The sequence below is a fragment of the Callorhinus ursinus genome, unplaced genomic scaffold (assembly GCF_003265705.2).
Source record: "Callorhinus ursinus isolate GAN/ISIS: 27379988/994484 unplaced genomic scaffold, GSC_fseal_2.0 scaffold5, whole genome shotgun sequence".
In the NCBI taxonomy this organism is placed as follows: Eukaryota; Metazoa; Chordata; class Mammalia; order Carnivora; family Otariidae; genus Callorhinus; species Callorhinus ursinus.
Window position 1 is genome coordinate 62,898,261 of NW_027397067.1, and position 17,260 is coordinate 62,915,520.

At 41.5% G+C, this 17,260-nt stretch overlaps 1 protein-coding gene across 11 annotated transcripts in view; it reads right to left on the minus strand.

Annotated features, from left to right (window-relative positions):
- Nucleotides 1-8,981: 8,981 nt before the first annotated feature.
- ENPP2 (ectonucleotide pyrophosphatase/phosphodiesterase 2) overlaps nt 8,982-17,260 on the minus strand; it is a 108,656-nt gene continuing 100,377 nt past the window's right edge. For all 11 annotated transcript variants that reach the window (XM_073893150.1, XM_073893149.1, XM_073893148.1 and 8 more), the window contains 3 exons: nt 16,424-16,556; nt 14,177-14,333; nt 8,982-9,599 (listed from right to left, as the gene is read on the minus strand). In XM_073893150.1, coding sequence (XP_073749251.1) covers nt 9,429-9,599; nt 14,177-14,333; nt 16,424-16,556 — 461 coding nt within the window. In that variant the 3' untranslated portion in view covers nt 8,982-9,428. The remainder of the gene's footprint in view (nt 9,600-14,176; nt 14,334-16,423; nt 16,557-17,260) is intronic.

Sequence of the window (17,260 nt, forward strand, 5' to 3'; positions counted from 1 at the left end):
CTCTCCCAGCCCCAGAAAAGAGCAAGGGATTACTGCCAATATTTCAGTCCCACTGGTGTGATGAGATCTCACCTTAGTGCAAATCCATCACTAAGCTCCAAAGCAGTGACTTCCTCTCCCTTTTCCAAAACCAACACTCAACTATTTGATGAGTCATTGGTTCCCTGACATTTGTAGAATATCCTTGAACTGCTCCCAGAGGGAGGAAAATTATACTGTGATCACACCACACTCTGACTCTCCTTTGCCTCCCCTTCCTCCAACCTCTACAAGTGAGGAATCTACAAGCTTCACAGTGGAAGCCTCTGGAGCACCTCTCATCTAGTTCAGCTGAATGAGCTGGTCTGTGGGTTTGCAAAAAAGAAATGAACTAGGTCTCTCACCAGCCTCACGCAGGATCTGGACACTAAAGTTTATACTTATAACTGAGAAATCTCAAAAGGAATACAATGGGACTAGTTGCTAGATTAGTATTGGTTATGTGTTTCTTCATTGCTGCACTTGAAGGGTGTGGGTGGCCAGATTAGAGTTACTCAAAGACCAGTAGGCACTGATGAGGGAGCCAGGCACTGGGAGGGAGCTAGTAGGAGGGTATGATTGTGACCAGGAAGGACATAGACGAGATCAGTTAATGGAGGTGGGAGTGTGGCAAAAAGAAGTTGAAGCAAGAGCTCTGAGATGAAGCAGCTAATGACAGAGGTGAAAGGGCGCTGTGTTGCTAAGACTGTTTTCTGAGTCTGGGATTGATTCATGTAACTTAATCTGGAGAAGGACAAAATGACCAACTCCTGTGTGAGTCTGAACTCTTTCAGTTATGTGTTAAATTCAAGCCCAAACTAGCTGAAGTAAAAAAGACATTTGTTGGCCCATGTTACTGAAAAGATTAGTGGGTAATGCATACCTAACATGCTTGCCTTAGGGGGGAGGCAGGGGACCCTGGTTGTTTCTCTTTACCTCATTCTGTGTCCACTATAATACACCATACCTGCAGTGGTCTTTTCTCCAGGAAGAAAAAAGAATATCCCGGTCCAGCTTTACATCTTCCTGGGTTCAAGTCTAGTGGGAAAGAGAATCTCCTTTCTGGATGTTCCAGCCAAAGCCCCACTGTGTCTCATTGGTCCTGATTAAGTCACATGCCATTCAGAACCACACACTGTGCCCAGGAAAAAACAAATCACAATTGGTCAGACCTGAGTAACATGCCCATACAACTGGAGTGGATCCATATCACTCAAATTGCATGAACTCAGAGAGGGATAAATGAAGGTGGTATCTTAGAAGGAGATTGGAGTGCTGCTACCCAAAGGAGTAGGGGTGGATCCCAGCAGCCAAAGACACTGTAAATTTTCCTCACAGTTCATTGAGTCTTTTTTATAATCTCTATATTCTGATAGCTTCAAAGAAGATCAAAAAGAGTCAATTAAATAGTCTGACTTATGTAATAGTTTGAGTTGGGGTGTGTGTGTGTGTGTGTGTGTGTGTGTGTGCAATAGACACTGCTAACCTTCATGTCAGCTTTATCTCAGTTATCTAATAGAATTCTCATAATGATCCCTTGAGGTAGGTGCTTTATTAACCCCATTTTACAGAGAGGAAAGTGAGGCTTGGTGAACTTAAGTGACTGTTGCAAGTTCTCATTGCTAATAAGTGGACGAGTCAATATTCTCAACCAGGCCAACCTAAGCTAGAGATCATGCTTGAAAATTAAGAATCACAAAATCTGGTCCAGAGTTTTCACTTCAGAGATTATTAAGAGAAAATCCCTGGGGGACAAGATGTCTTGCTCATAGTCAGGCAGGGAAGATGTGTAAAGGACCTATATAATTTAAAAATCACATATAAGAGCTATGGTGCCCAGCTCACTGCTGAAAATCCCTTGAATTTATTTTGTCTCAAAGTTAAAGCAAAACAAAAACTTGACTACAAAGACAAAATGTCACTGGGATCTAGAATCCAGTCCATCCTGCTGGGTGAGTCAAGGCTCTCCAAGTAGCCAACTAGGAAAGAAGAAATACAAAAGGAATAAAGGTCAAGGGGGCAGTGTGAGGAGAGATGGGTATCGAAATGTCCAGCCATTGGCAATGGCCCTGGGCAGCAAAAATCTAAAAGCAATTTATGTTATACATATTTGGTTAAGTAAGGTAATTTGATGTTCTTCTCTCCCTATGAAAATCATTTAAAACTCCTTGTTCTTAGGCATTCATCCATTCCTGGGACATTTATCAAGTTCTTAGTGGACAGTAGGAGTACACTGATGCATAATGGAGATTTTTTTTAAATTTAAATTCAATTAGCCAACCGATAGTACATCACTAGTAATGGAGATTATGATCCAAATAGCCCCAGCCAGGGAGGAACCAGTGGCAAACAACTCACTAAAAAGTGGCAAGATAAATGTCATCTCTTACTATTACTTTGATAGATTGGGATGGGAACACAAAGATGGGAGTAAATAACCTTGACTTTGGAACAAACTATTGGTAAAGGTTATATAAAGAATTCTACATTTAAATTGAGCTGACAAAATAAATTAAAAAATAATAGAGTAGACAAAGATCCAGAGATTAGGGGTGGAGTGGGATATAAAGTTTAGAAATTCAAAGTTACAAAATTCTAATCATTGAATTAGACTAGCGAGATCATCCAACTTGCTCTCATTTTACATTTGAGACAAGGCACATAATTCCAAAAATTAGTGGCAGCATAAGATGAGAACCCTAGTTTTCAAATTCATGATTTAACCTCAGGCTTATCTTGCTGCTGATTCATTGAATCAGACATAATACTAGGTGCTGTATATTCATTATCTCTAGTTTTCACAATAGCCAAAGTGGTACCTATGACCATCCCTATGTTACAAATGAGCTGGCCACAATGTGAGAAACATGTCTGAGAACCAGCATATGGTGGAGCCCAGACTTGAACCCACATCTGATTTCAAAGCCATAGGGTCTTTCCTCATGTTGCTGATTCAAGCTGTTTATGCGAAAGGGGACAGCGAAGTGGCTGGACTCATTTGACCAAGTGGGAAACCGGGTTTCAGCAAAGTGGGGGAACAGGACAAAAAAACTTCAGGTTTCTGGCTGAGGTGTTTTCATGGCCCAGAGTGGATGTCACCAACACAGAGAAGAAACGCAGTTCTCATTTCAGGAAGCCAGAAGTTGTGAGTGAGTTGTGGGCCTCTAGATTACCATTAGATCTTCATCTCAGCCCAGTTTTTCACCCATAATGACATTAACTATCTCAGAGGGTGAAGAGAGAATAAGGTTCATCAGTCACTCATCTATCACTTGATGATAAGAGACCCAAGCAAGGCACTATGTGAAGTGCTCTGAATAGATAATCAACTAGACAAGATCTGCCACTTTGGAGATGGGAGAGATAAAGAGGTTAAAGTACAACACTGGCTGAACTTACTACCGAGATGGCAAACAAAAAGCCCTATGGAAGGAAAGAGATGAAAGATTATTGAAGATAATTAAACGAGCTATTTAAAATGGCAATGGCTTTCCAAAGGCAAAGTACTAATAGAAATGTAAAAATAATGTAAACCACCTCCTCATGGTTTGCCCAAAACTTTCCTGGTTTTAGTACTGACAATCCTTCAGTCCAAGGCATCTGGTCACTCCACATGGGGGTCAAAGTCAAATGCCTAAAGACAAGCAAAGTAAATTGATGTAGTAGGGCAAGTTGGAGAAAAACAAATGCAAAACACAATTAAAAATGGAACTTGTACTCCACCTAGAGTGGAAAGAACAATGGGATGGGTGGTGATCCAAAGCAGCAGTTAGGAACTATCCAGCCAGCCACCTGTTTGTATCTGGCCAAAACACTAAGAACAGTGAACATTTTTCACGGTTGGGAAAAAACCCAAAGAACAATATTTCTTGATGCATGAAAGTGAAATGAAATTGAAATTTCAGTGTCCACAGTCAAGTTTAGTGGAACAAAGAAAAGGTCTTTCATTGATGTAGTGCCCCCAGCTCCTTTGGCTCTGTAATGGCAGAAATGAGTAATTAGAGACTGGATGGCAAAACCTTTTATGGAAAATATTTATTTGCCAACCCCTGTTCTAGAGAATGATTGCCCTAAGGGCAGCCAAATAGGCTTCCACTGATTGTTGACAGAAACAATAGCTTACAAGGACTAACTAAAAAACTTCTAACGTTTTAAAAGAAGTTAAAAAGCTGGATTTTTATGTGAAATTTGTTGATTTTCAAATTTGGCATCTAACTCATTTTTTTAAAATATCCCATGGGCACAACAAAGCAATCTGTGCTCTGTATCCAACCTTCAGGCTACCATTTTGCAAAGTGTGATGTACATAATATGTTCTATGCTAAGACTTACCCCAAGAGGTAATTCTATTAGTTCCTCAATTTGAAGGCAAATCTATTACTGCTAACTCTATCAATTGCTTTCAATTTCAAACGTGTTTGCAATGCAACTGCTTTACCCATTAGTGCCTTTCCAGGATTATCAAATCTTCTCAACAGCCTGTATGAGCTTTTTCCCATCCTAAATAGAATCAAATCCTCCCTCAACTCTACCCCCCCCCCCAGCCTGCATTATTGTCTATTTATCCTATTTCTTATTTCTTCAAAGAGTAGTGTCTACTCACTGCCTCTGGTATACTCTCCCATTCTCTCCTCAACCCAGGGCAATTTGGCTGTTTTTCAGGCCACTTCACTGTGCTTCCAGGAAGGTCAAAGATGACCACCTTATTGCAAAATTCAATGGATGCTTTCAAATTCCCGTCTAACTTCTCTCTGGCATTTGATGTCACTGACCACTTCCTCCATTTTGAAAGTTTTTATCCTTAGGTTTCATAATACCCACTGTTTCCTACCTCTCAGGCTGCTCTTTCCATGTCTTTTTCTTTTTTCCTAGCTCAATTTTATTCAAATAATACTTATTGAACACCTGGCAGGTAGCAAGCATGGTGCTAAGCATTTTCCAAATGTAGCTGGTATATATCTCACTGCACAAGAAGTAAAACTTTATTTCCCTAAAATAAATTTCATTTCTAATCTATGGGTCCAACTTACATGGCTTATGTCATGTTTTCATTCAGTCTTTCTTGAGGTTCCCGTCATCCCCCCCAGGGCCATACCAGAATCTAGTAAATGAAAAATGATGTGAGTTCAGTTGGCATGCATGTCTCCACTGTGCATGTGTCTAGGTCCCTTGAGGTTTGTTGATCTCCTGTTTCCAAGCTCTGGCCAGGACCCCCAGGGCCTAGGGTCCCAATTCCCCAAAAAGATCACATAGCACATTCTGGAATGTGACCACATGCTCAGACCCACAGACTTCTCTCCAATTCTGAATCCAAGGAAAGGTCCCCCCACTCTTCTCTCTCTCTCTCTCTGTCCTCTCTCTCTCTCTCTCTCTCTCTCTCTCTCTCTCTCTCTCTCTCTCTCGGCACTCTAAAGGCTATTTCTTTTCACCTCTTCAGTGGATTTCTGTTTCACAAAAGACAGGAAATCCATTCATTTCAGACTGCTTCTGCTTCCCACCCCTACTCTGCAAAAAGATCCAAAGCCAAGAAAATACTTTAAAAGGGTATGCCTTCCTTGGTGGGGAATGGAGAAAAAAAGGAAGGGAAAAATTTACCAAATTATGTTTCAACGAGATTTCCTGCCATAATTCTTACACCAACTCTGAGAAGTAGGTATTATTATCACTGTTTTGCAGATGAAAAAATTTAGAGTTGCTGTTGCCCAATACCATGTAACTGCAAATCTCCAGCTTTAAAAAAAAAAAAAAAGAAAAAGACTTTATTTATTTATTTGAGAGAGAGAGTGCAAGTGGGGGAAAGGGCAGAGGGAGAAGGAGAAAATCTCAAGCAGTCTCCTCAACCAGCGCAGAGACCCCACTCGAGGCTCGACCTCTCAACTCAGAGATCATGACCTAAGCTGAAATCACGAGTCAGATGCTTAACTGACTGCACCACCCAGGCACCCTGGCACATCTCCAGCTTTTAACCGTAGCCTGATAGGGCCTGTTCCCTTGCCTCCAGCCTGAAATGCTGGTGGTCTTCCTTTTCCAGAATGCTGCTGAAGGCCTCAAGCGTTCAGTCACCCAATGGAACACTGATCAGCACTTGAGGCTTTGTGGGAGGAAATACCTAAAGGTAGGGAAGGAGCCATCTGAAGGAATTAGAGGAAACAGGGCCCAGTGTCACACAAGTACTGGAGTTTTGCCTGCTCCCAATGGCCAGAGTGCAAAACTTCATAGGTCAAGGACATCATTTCCATTTTCATATTCCAGCCCAAACTGAACATCCCTGCCAAGAGGGGTCAAGGCCATGGGCTTCCTAGAAATGCAGCCCAAACAGGAACTCCCGCCTCTCTTGGTGGGGCCTCCAGCAATGCTCTATTTACCCCAGCCTACAAACTCAAACATCTAAATCTGGTTCCTCACTGTCCCATACCGTCCCTCTACTCAAAGCCATGGGAGAATCCCCATTGCCTTTACCACTTCCCACCCACAAGGCAGCCCGGTCCTGACTCAGCAAAGACATAGTGAGAGACAGTTGGAGGGAAAGAAATCCAAACAGGAGGAATCATCTGGACCTCACTGTGGCCATCCGCTTCCCAACGGCCACAAGGAATAATGGGCACGGGATTTGGGGGTTGTGGCTCTTGGGCAGTTCTACAAACCCAATTGGCCCCAAACCTTACTTTTGTTCAGAGATTTTTTTTTTTTTTTTTTAAAGTCGACTCTCCTAAAAACAATTCCGAATGTTTTTGCTCTTGGGAAACTATGTGGCTGTTTTCCTGGTTTACACTATTTACAATGAGCTCATTTTAGAGAGGCAGTTTCGGAATTCATCCGCTAGCACAGGACCACCATGCTAGCAAGCCGTTGGCAACTTGCTCAATGAAGGCATGAATGGACTAAGGTCTCAATATAAAAAAATAACAAATATCCCCAACTTAAAATAGTCTTTCAGGCCTCATTTTAATAGAGCCCCTGTCCATTCAGGGACTCTTGTAAATAACCCCACAATTAATGACATGTGTTTGTCGGCAAAGCCACTCACCTGAAACACAGAGTTGTTGATGTTCTCTCTGGGGATGAAGTTTATTTATGAGAAAGAAAGATGTGACCTAAGGATAAAAATAGAGCAGCAGGACTCGACTAAATTTGCAACTGCTCACCCCAAAAGCCTTGCGTATAACCTATTTTGAGAAGAGTTCACTGTGAGGTGATATAGAAACCTATCTAGCTAAGCAAGAGCTTGCAACTATTGCCACTATTAACGAAAAACAGAACTGACCCTTCTCTTGTAATGTTACTGTTGGGAAACAGCACTATAGCACTTAATAGGTATCAGGTATGTTTTCTGTGGAATTACGTTTAGAGCATACCATGTAATTGTTGCATATCTATTCAATACACTGAAATCATAAATCAGATTCTGTCACACCTCTGCTTGACACTTCTTTATTGTCCATTGCACTTAGAACCGAATCCAAATGCCTCAGTGGGCCTCAAAGGATCTGCTCACCTGGTCCCTATCCACCTCGCCGCTGGGCTCAGGTACACCTGTCTTTCAGATCCTCACACACTCCTAGATCTTTCCCACCCCCAGGCCTTGGCCACGCTTTTCCATTTGGCCCCTGCTCTCCTCATCTTCCAAGTCTTGGCTGTAATGTCATCTGCAAGGCTCTTCTCTTTCTACCCCCTTGTCCCTCTGCACCTGTTTAATTCCTTCATAGCACATATCGCAACCACAACGTCTGGAACCACGTCTATCTTTTACAGTGTTATCCCCAATAGCAAGTATAGGTCCCAGCATGTAGCAAGTGATCAATACTTCGTTATTGACTTTCAAGTGAATAATGAGTCATACTCCAATTCACTTCTACGGTATTTTCACCCTAGCCCAAACTACAAAGCCCAACGCGAGCATTCTTCCCCACTGCTATCCTCATTTGTCTCCTTTCCATAAAATCTTCCCTGAACTCATTTTTCAGTGTTTAGAGACAAGGCATATGAAGGGTCAGAGATGTGCCTAGAACACAGCGGGCGCTCAGGAAATACAGCAATCTTTAGTATCATCGTGTTCACTTCCTCCCAGGAATTCTGACAGCGGGTGTCCAATCATCACTTTTTTCTCTTACCACCGTCGTCATGTTTCCCATATCCTGGTAAAATCTCTCCTATTTCTGTTGTAATGTGTTTTTTATTTGACACAATGTTTTCCTTCTTAAACAAATTTATTTTTAAAGGAAACTTTATAGAAATTAAACACCCATTTCACTGACCATAAAAGGGGCATTATGTAAAAATTAACATAAAACAAAGCAATATGCTGTCCTTTTTTTTTAAAGGCGGATTAGCAACTGTTAGAGATATGAGGACACTAATGTCATCCTTTCTCCAAGACACAAGCAGAAGGACTGAAAATCTCTGAGTGACTTCCTCACTCTGTGTCTCATTACTTAAAGCTGTGGCCATCTACAGTCACCCCCACCTCCCCTTCAGGCCCCCGTCATATTGTATTATTACTAACAATTTTCACTTGGCGTTTGTTATTTTCTACCTGAATGGGTGAATTACACCTTTATAGCTATACCCCATCCCACTGTCTTATTTCTCTTTATATCCTCCGTAGTTCATAAGTTGACCTCATACCAAATACATGCTGAAGAAAGTCTCAGTTGAGTTGAATATTTAGAGCTTTGAACCAACTTATCAAGAGAACCTACTCCTCCAAAAGTCAAAGTATTTTTAAAGGAGATTGGTGAGAGAGAGAGTATTCAGGAGATCTTCTGGTTCTCCTTGTCCTCTGCCCTCCTGATTTCTCAGAGGTGTGTACCCAAACTATCTCATCCAGGCCACTGTGGTTGAATATCATGGATGTCCTTTTGACTATACGTATTCTATTCAGCAAGGAAGAGGGCTCAATACAAAAAAATGTATACCTTTCATGCATGAATATACCAGAAACAAATACTCTAAGTGAAACGAAGGCCAAGTAAACCAGAAAAAAACTGGATGTGTGATTTATTATATTTAAGATTGGTCTATAAGGCTTTAAATATGTCTGTCATAATTAACAGTAAATGAATGCAACTTTACAAAATCAGTATTTTGATACAGTACAGGACTAAATGTGGCAACAGTGCATTGGAAAAATTAATATTTCCTCAATGCAAATATCAAATTTGCAGCACCATTTAGAAGCTTCCACTAAAAATGCAAGCTGCAGTATTTATTACAAGCTCTACTCAGAACACGAGACTACCTAAATCAAGCATTAGAGAAAAACAGTGGAGTCATTCAGGCATAATATGTCAGATTTGGTACAGGATTAAAATACTAACTTTTTTTAATGTCCTGGTTTCAAATTAATAAATACAAAAACAATATAAAAATATACACCAGTTGATAAGACTGTACTGCAGATGATCAGATAGTTAGATCTCACTCTCGTACGTATGCAGGTATGTCTTTAGTGTTAGAATTTCTGGATAGCTGCGGCTCGTCTTTCGGAAGAAATCCAGACTGGTGAGCTGTTCGATGTCCCGCACCCGAGCTGTGTGCATCTTTATGAGTTCTTCCACCCACTGCGACTCGTCCTCTGAGCTCTGCAGTGGAAACAGAATACAATCAGAGCCAGACTCTTCCAGAGGAGATTCTCCAAGTCCACAAATGAGCCCTCCATACTCCTGCACCCAGAGCCAGTGTGTCGTATTCCTTCCTGGCTTCCTGGGCTGCTCTACCACATTCCTGTTGGGAACGTGCCACAAATACCTGCCCTTGGCTGTAAACATTTTCAACAGCAATTAGCTGTACCAAATAAATGAGACATGTGGTGTGAAAGGGCATTTGACTCAATAGGTTTTCAGAACATAAATCAAAATTACAAAAACCAAAGGTCCTGGAGAATTCAGCAATGTCTCTCTTTCCCACTGCCGTTGAACTACACCGGGGAGCACAGAGCACGAGTAATTTGAAATGCTCTTCTGACGTCTAAGGGAAGTGAAGAGCTGATGCCTAATGCACAAACTCTCATGGGTGCATTCCTGGTCTTTTGGAAGAACCCACGATATCAAGTACGTCGTCCATCAAATTGCAATGAATTGATATTTGAATGATGAGTTCCACTTAAAGCTGCTCAGTAGCTACACCTGGCACTTTGGAGCCCAAGAGGCCTAGGCTGGAATTGTGGCTTTATGACTTCCTAGATAGGAGACCTTGGCCAAGCTACTTAACCTCTCTAGGCTTTCTTCATTGGTTCACAAGGAAAATAATGCTTACTTCAGCAGCTCCCCGGACAGTAGGAAGAAGAGAAGAAAAAAGGGGGGTGGGGCGGACAAAAGATAAAGTAAGGAAACAACGTCGTGGAAAAAAGGAAGGAAATCTCTTTCTGTCTTAGCTACTTGCCAAGATGGCCCCATTGGCACAAATTCCAATGAAAGACGTCCAGATGTCCCACACTAAATAATTTATTCATATCTAAGATGAAAGTAGAAAGTCATTCAGGAGGAGTAGTTCTTTACATTTTAAACATATCTTCTTTCACTTTTGAAAGAAAGAATAAGATCTGAGAGCCCTGAGAATTCTGGGGGAAATGGCTACATTCATTAGTAGACCTGAGGCAGGAGGGCCTTTGCCCCCAGAATTTCAATGGCTCCCAAGAGCCATTCTACAAGTTGAAGGGTGGCTGTGTGTCTGAGGGCTGAGTATGTTCAGAAATGCCCTCGCCCAACTCCTTCACCACCCATGGTCTCAATGAACTCCCCACCAAAGCCTGAGAACCTGCAGTGGGTTTTCTCGGAAAGCTCCAACCCACACAGACCTGGACAGGGAGCTAGAGCAGCTTTTGCCAATGCTAAATATGTACCACGAGGGTGTTGGTTCAGGAAACTGATGCCTGGCTATCCCGGGCAAAATGAAGAAATAGGAAGAAATTGCTTTGCAGGCTGGGGAAGTAAGGAGTTTAACCCTGCATGCCCCACCCTCCTAACCCAAGCTAACCAAGTTCTCTGCGATTCACAGGAAGAGACAGATCTAAATATAACTCTGCCCACAACGGGACTGACCAATCCTCACTGTGACCATATAATTAACGAAGTAGGAGGTCTCCAAATGGATCAGGACCCCCTCAGAGTAAGCAGAGTGAGCATGAAGCTATATTTTGGGAGAATTTTCATATTCAACTCTTCATTTGATTTTTCAGTGGCCTAGTTTTTCTTTTGTAAATGCAGTCATCCAAATATACAGACAAAGGGGTGAAAAGGTTTTTCCTAATTTAAATAGTGGCCAGCTGGGATTATAAGAATCCATAGAAAAAAGAAATTGTCTTTTGTTATTTCTTTCCTTGGAAAGTAATTTGCCAATTTCAATTGAAGGGCATTTTCTTCTGGTTCTCACATGCAAAAATCTCGCCAAACACTAGTCATTAGGAAATCCTGGCCATGCAACACAGGAAGAAAATATCTTCTGCCTGATGCAAGCTGGCAGTCTACAGAAATATTTGCTAGAGGAGACTCTGGTGTAAAATGCAAAACTAATAACATTCAAATAAAAGCTCATGCGCACCTAGGGAAGGGAAGGAAACACTTTAAAAATAAATAATTTAGAAGATAAATGCAAAAGCCCACCCGTCAACTTGCTTATTGTCTTTCTTGCTATGGACATTTACTCTTCACCCGCCTTTTCTTTCTGACTTTCTCCTAAGTAAGTTTGTGAATTCAAGCCCCAGCAGTTTTAAGGTGACCTTCAAAGCAAGGACAGGTGTCTGTGCAGGCAGCATAAGAATAAGACATATGCTTGCCATAAACTCTGCAATAAATTTCTCTAAGTTCTAAGCAGAGTCAGGAGCGAGAAAGGAGAGGAAGACCTGTGAGGACATCTGTGGATTTCATTGGTCAGTTCTACAATTTGGGAGGCTGAAGAACGCCTTTGAATTGAGTGTCCCATCACCAAAGTCCCTTGACGACAGACACACTTGAACATATACTTCCCAGGAATCTAGGTGTACCTTAAGTGGCCTACTATCATCTGGAATGTCCCTGTAGTCTTCTATCTTAAAAATGCATGGCAATTTGCAATTTCACTCTATAATATATGGTTTAATTTTTTTTTTTTTTTTTTTTTTTGCAAAAAATTTCACCTCCCCATTAGTTTTTAGTAAAACTGAAGTCCAAAGAAAGTATATCATGCTTTGCAGAGGCCTTAAACCCCCCTGGTACACCACTGGCTACTCTCGTGGTTATGAGTAAACAAAATGGGGGAGGTCAAGCCAATAAGCTGACGTCAGCTTGCCTTTTACTTGCAGTCCCCCCTGCTTCTCCACCTCCGATCAAATTATTGACAAGATCTTACTGATCCTTCAGTATAATACTGCTGCCTTCCACTTTCTTTTTTAAATTTCCAAGACCACAACCTCACTTCCGGTTCTGTGACCTCAATCCCGTGAATCTTGCCAAAGCACTTTGAGCACCATGCTTGACCCCTTCCAACTTAAATTTATCTCCCTGAAGCAGAGCCCAAAATGCTGCTCTTAGGCGTTGGCGTTTTCCGTAGATACCTAATGCTGGTGTGACTGGGAAAGTTTCTAAGGTCTCAAGGTCCTGCTATGGAAATCTGATAAACTTTAAGGAGGATGGGCTTTTGAAGTCAGAAGCCTTGAATCTAAAGTTCTGCTCTCCTACTAACTAACCAGGTAACAACGTATCATACTTTTCCTTTATTACCTAGAGCTTTCACAACAGTGAACCCAATGGGAGTGGGGGGAAGACCATATAAGCCTGCCTGGTGGAGTAAAGAGATGATTAGAAATAATCATCATATGTGGAGGACCTGCGCGGTTCTTGGCTCACAACACGGACTCAGAAAAGGGTTGCAATTATTACCTCTGCCACTACGGCTACTATAACTACTACTTTTATTTTAAATTTGATTCCAAGCAACTTTTAAAACCTTATGTCCCACTATTACTCTCATTCCCAATATTCTGGTCAAGCTTCATTAGCTTTCTTGGCCATATTTCAAATTTCCATTTTTTTTCCTGTATTGCTTTCTTGGCTTTGGGCATATCCACAGCCTCCATCTTCACCCACAGCTGAAGCCATAGTCCAACAGCTACCTTGTCCATGAAGCTGATAACCTCTGGCGAAGCTACTTTTTTTAAATTCGATTAGCCAGCAGATAGTACATCATTAGCTTTTGATGTCGTGTTCAATGATTCATTAGTTGCGTATAACACCCAGTGCTCATTCTTAGGGCTCTGTGCCTTTTGTAGCCATTTTTGCACCTGTTTTATTTGCTCTGGCCCATTGCAGACCCCTGGAATCGTAAGTACGTTTAATAGACTGCTCTTTCTCTCAGAGCGCCTTACACCATTTAGGAACCAAGTGGGACTTGTGACTAAATCCCTCTCCAGTAGATTACATCCCTGCTCCTTCTATTCTATAAGGCAAAATCATGGGGACTATTACTTCTAAAATCAATCTTGGAGCACAGCCTTTCTGTCACATTAAAGAGATCTGGGGAAGGGATGTGATCTGTCCCCAAGTGTAGGCAGAATGAGTACAGGGCCAGGAGCCCACTGCATGGCTCCCATCCCCACCCAGGGCTTTCTCATGACGCCTTCTTGCGTCCATGGATGAGTCATCTGTGGTATTTGAGAATGGGGTGACCTGTTACAACTGCTCTCATAACTAGCAGTAGATGAAAAATCTGATTTATAAAGTATATATGCCTGTGTGTCTTTAAAAGAAGTTTTTATTAGAGACACTTTCAAACATCCACAAAAGTAGAGACTGATATAAAGAACCCCTGTGAATTCTTACCTAGTTTCAACAATTATCACAACGTTTGCTCCTTTCATCCTACCTTTACAAAGTATGTCTCTTGCAAAAGCAAAAACATTTGGGGACTCTGATCATTTGACAAAATCACACCCATAATTAGAACTACAATAAATGTACACCCCCATGCTCCTCCTCCCCACACCCTTACACTGAAAATTGAAAGCCATTCAAACACAAAGTTCCCAGGTGATAAGCAAAGTTGTCTTTGGGTCTTTTCTTCTTTCTACTTGGTTACACTGTATAGTCCAAATGGCTTACAATAAGTGTGTAAGAGTTTACCAGTGGGAATCTAAATTAAGAAACAAAGATGACTCATTTTAGTGGACTCTTGTCTTTGAACTCACATTGCAGCTCTCCTCATTGTCCGGTCTGTGAGGGAGGATGAAGGAGGAAACGGACAGGGGGCCGTCACACTTGTCGGCAGGCTGAGTGAAATCCAGGCAGCTGGTGATGATGCTGTAGTAGTGAGTTGGTACGGGAACAGAACTGCCCTCCACATACCTGGAACAGGAAGGAAAAATAGAATGACCATCGATGTAGTAGCTTTCTTTTTAAAATGGTGACCAATGAATATTGCTTAAGTCACTAAAATTAACTCCCCTTCAACGGAATCATTTTTCACTTCTAAGCACTAGCCTACCTCTGTATTTTGAACATAATGCTTTTGCTGCCTGGAATCCCCTCTTTCTCTGGACTTGGCAGAGTGGAAATGAAATTCTAGGCAAAGAAAGCAGCTTGAACCAAGACTTAGGGGCTGGACATGATGAACAGATCAAGATAGTAGAAACGTAAGGCTGGAAGAGTCAATAAAAAGCCATAATTTGGGGCGCCTGGGGGGCTCAGTCCATTAAGCATCTGCTTCCGGCTCAGGTCATGATCCCAGGGTCCTGGGACCGAGCCCCACATCGGGCTCCCTGCTCTGCCTCTCCTCCCCACTTGCGCTTTCTCTCGCTACCTCTCTCTCAAATAAATAAATAAAATCTTTTTTTTTTTTTTAAAGCCATAATTTGGTGGCTTCTGAGGGCCAAGTTGTGGGATTTGGGCATTATTGTTTAGGGAGTAAGACCTCATCGAACGTTTCTTGCCCGGAAGAGTCATCACGAGACCCCACGTTTCAGGAAGATAGCTTGCATAGGATTGTAAAGTGGACCTGAGGGAGGAGGCACTGGAGCTAGGGGAGTAGTACTAAGCCCTTTCAAACCACAGTGAGATGCTGAACTTGGTACAAAGAACTCATTTACTCAAGGAAATACTAAGGACTGATGAGCTAGTGATGAACTTAGAAATTAAAAAAAAAAAAATCTTTTCCAGTAAATTGAAGTACAGAAACTCACAATTCCTTACCTGGTTTTCTATTATCTTAATTTTAATCATTTTCAAAATATATGATTGAAATGATAATTTTGGCTAAAAGCTGTTAACAATATCAGCAATAAAATAAATGTACGATTAAGATGAAATTTCTCTTACAGATGACGAGAAAGGGAGTAAGATAACTCCTCTTTTATTAATTATATATATATATATGAAAAAATAGCTTTTTATTCCTAATTATCTGTAAAGCACAATTAAACCCTCTCATATTTTGTGCCACTCTCTGTTTCATGCATGTATAAAGTTAAATGACTTCTAAAGAGGGGTGCCTGGGTGGCTCAGTCGGTTAAGCAGAGGACTCTTGATTTCAGCTCAGGTCATATCTCAGGATTCTGGGATTGAGCCCCATGGCAGGCTCCCTGGCAGGATTCTCTCTCTCCCTCTGCTTCTCCCCTGTATGCATTCTCTCTCTCAAATAAATAAATACATCTTAAAAGAAATAAATGACTTCTTATGAATTTTTTGTATTTGTATCTTCTTGCCTTCTCCACCAAACTTTAAGTTCCTTCTGAGCAAGTATGCCTTATCTTTTTATCTCTCCAACAGTATCATGGAGAAGGATAGAAACAACTAGATTTGACCAAAGTCTATATAGAATTTCCTATTAAGATATACTGAACCAGGGGCACCTGGGTGGCTCAGTTGGTTAAGCGTCTGCTTTCAGCTCAGGTCATGATCCCAGGGTCCTGGGAGTGAGCCCCACATCAGGCTCCCTGCTCAGTGGGGAGTCTACTTCTCCCTCTCCCTCTGCCCCTCCCCCTCCATTCGTACTCTGTCTCTCCCTTTCTCTCTCTCAAATAAATAAATAAATAAATAAATATCTTAAAAAAAAAAAAAGATATACTGACCCAGAAAATCTAAGGGATTCCAAAAGTCCCCCCCAAAAAATGGAGATGAGGGAAAATTATCATCTTTCCACTGAAGAGCTGTTAAAGAATAAATGACAAATTTTTAAAAAATCTTTTGGTACATTTCTCTCATGGAATGGAAAAGTGCATTTATTTACCGCAAAACTCCATTCCATTCCAACCACCATTACCACATTTAATCAAAGGTCCCAAAGCACTGAAGAAATCACAAGGAGATTCAAAGAGCAAAGGATTTCACAGGTATCAGCTCTTCTTGAGCGTGTGAATATTTGAAAAAAAAAAAAAAAAGAGCCTTAAGTGAGCTCTTAGAATTTAAAAGTATACACTGAGTAGAAATGACAAACTTACTGTTTGATTTTGTCCTGTGTGTCATGTAAGCCATCGTAGTCATAGTCAAAAATTGGTCCACTTATCACATTAACTCCATTTCTTTCCGAAGCATATTTCTTCACCAATACCCTTTGGAAATAATTCCAGATTCCTGTGGGGGGGGGGGGCGGGAAATACATTCTTCATGAACAAAAACTCCTTGCTGTGGTCACATTCTCTTTTAGGATGCATTCTACAAGCCAAATGTCACAAGCCAAGAGACAGTAGAGCTGTTGCGATTCTTGAAAAGAATTTGCCCTGAAATACCAGCTGTGTGTGTGTCATTTATGAATCAGCAGAGAGAAAGATATGGAGACATTGGTAGGGGAATTTAGCTCACCTCGCCCAATAAGTCAGGGAAGGGTTCCTCACTGACGTGGCTCCTGAGTTCTGAAGGATAAGTGGGTATTCTCTAGGCAAAGGGAACCGTGTGTACAAAAGAGAAAGTACTGTGTTGGTGAGAAACTGAAAAAAGGCCTTAGTCTACCTTTCCTTCCTTCATGATCTCATAGATAACACTTATTTCCAAGTTTGTGTCTCTAGCCCTGACCCTTCCAAGGAGCTCCAGGCGTGTTATTCAACCACGCATTTCATGGTTCTCCTGAATACCTAATAATCATGTCTAAAAAAATTATCCAAACAGAATTCTTGGTCTTCATTCCCAATCCTGCTCTAACTCCTGGCTTCTCCATCAGTTAATGGCACTCACTCACTCACATGTTCAGGTCCAAATCCTACGAGTCATTCCTGATGTGGCTCCTTGTTTCATATACACATTGAACAAGCCCTGCCGGGGCCACTTCTGTAATACTCTCC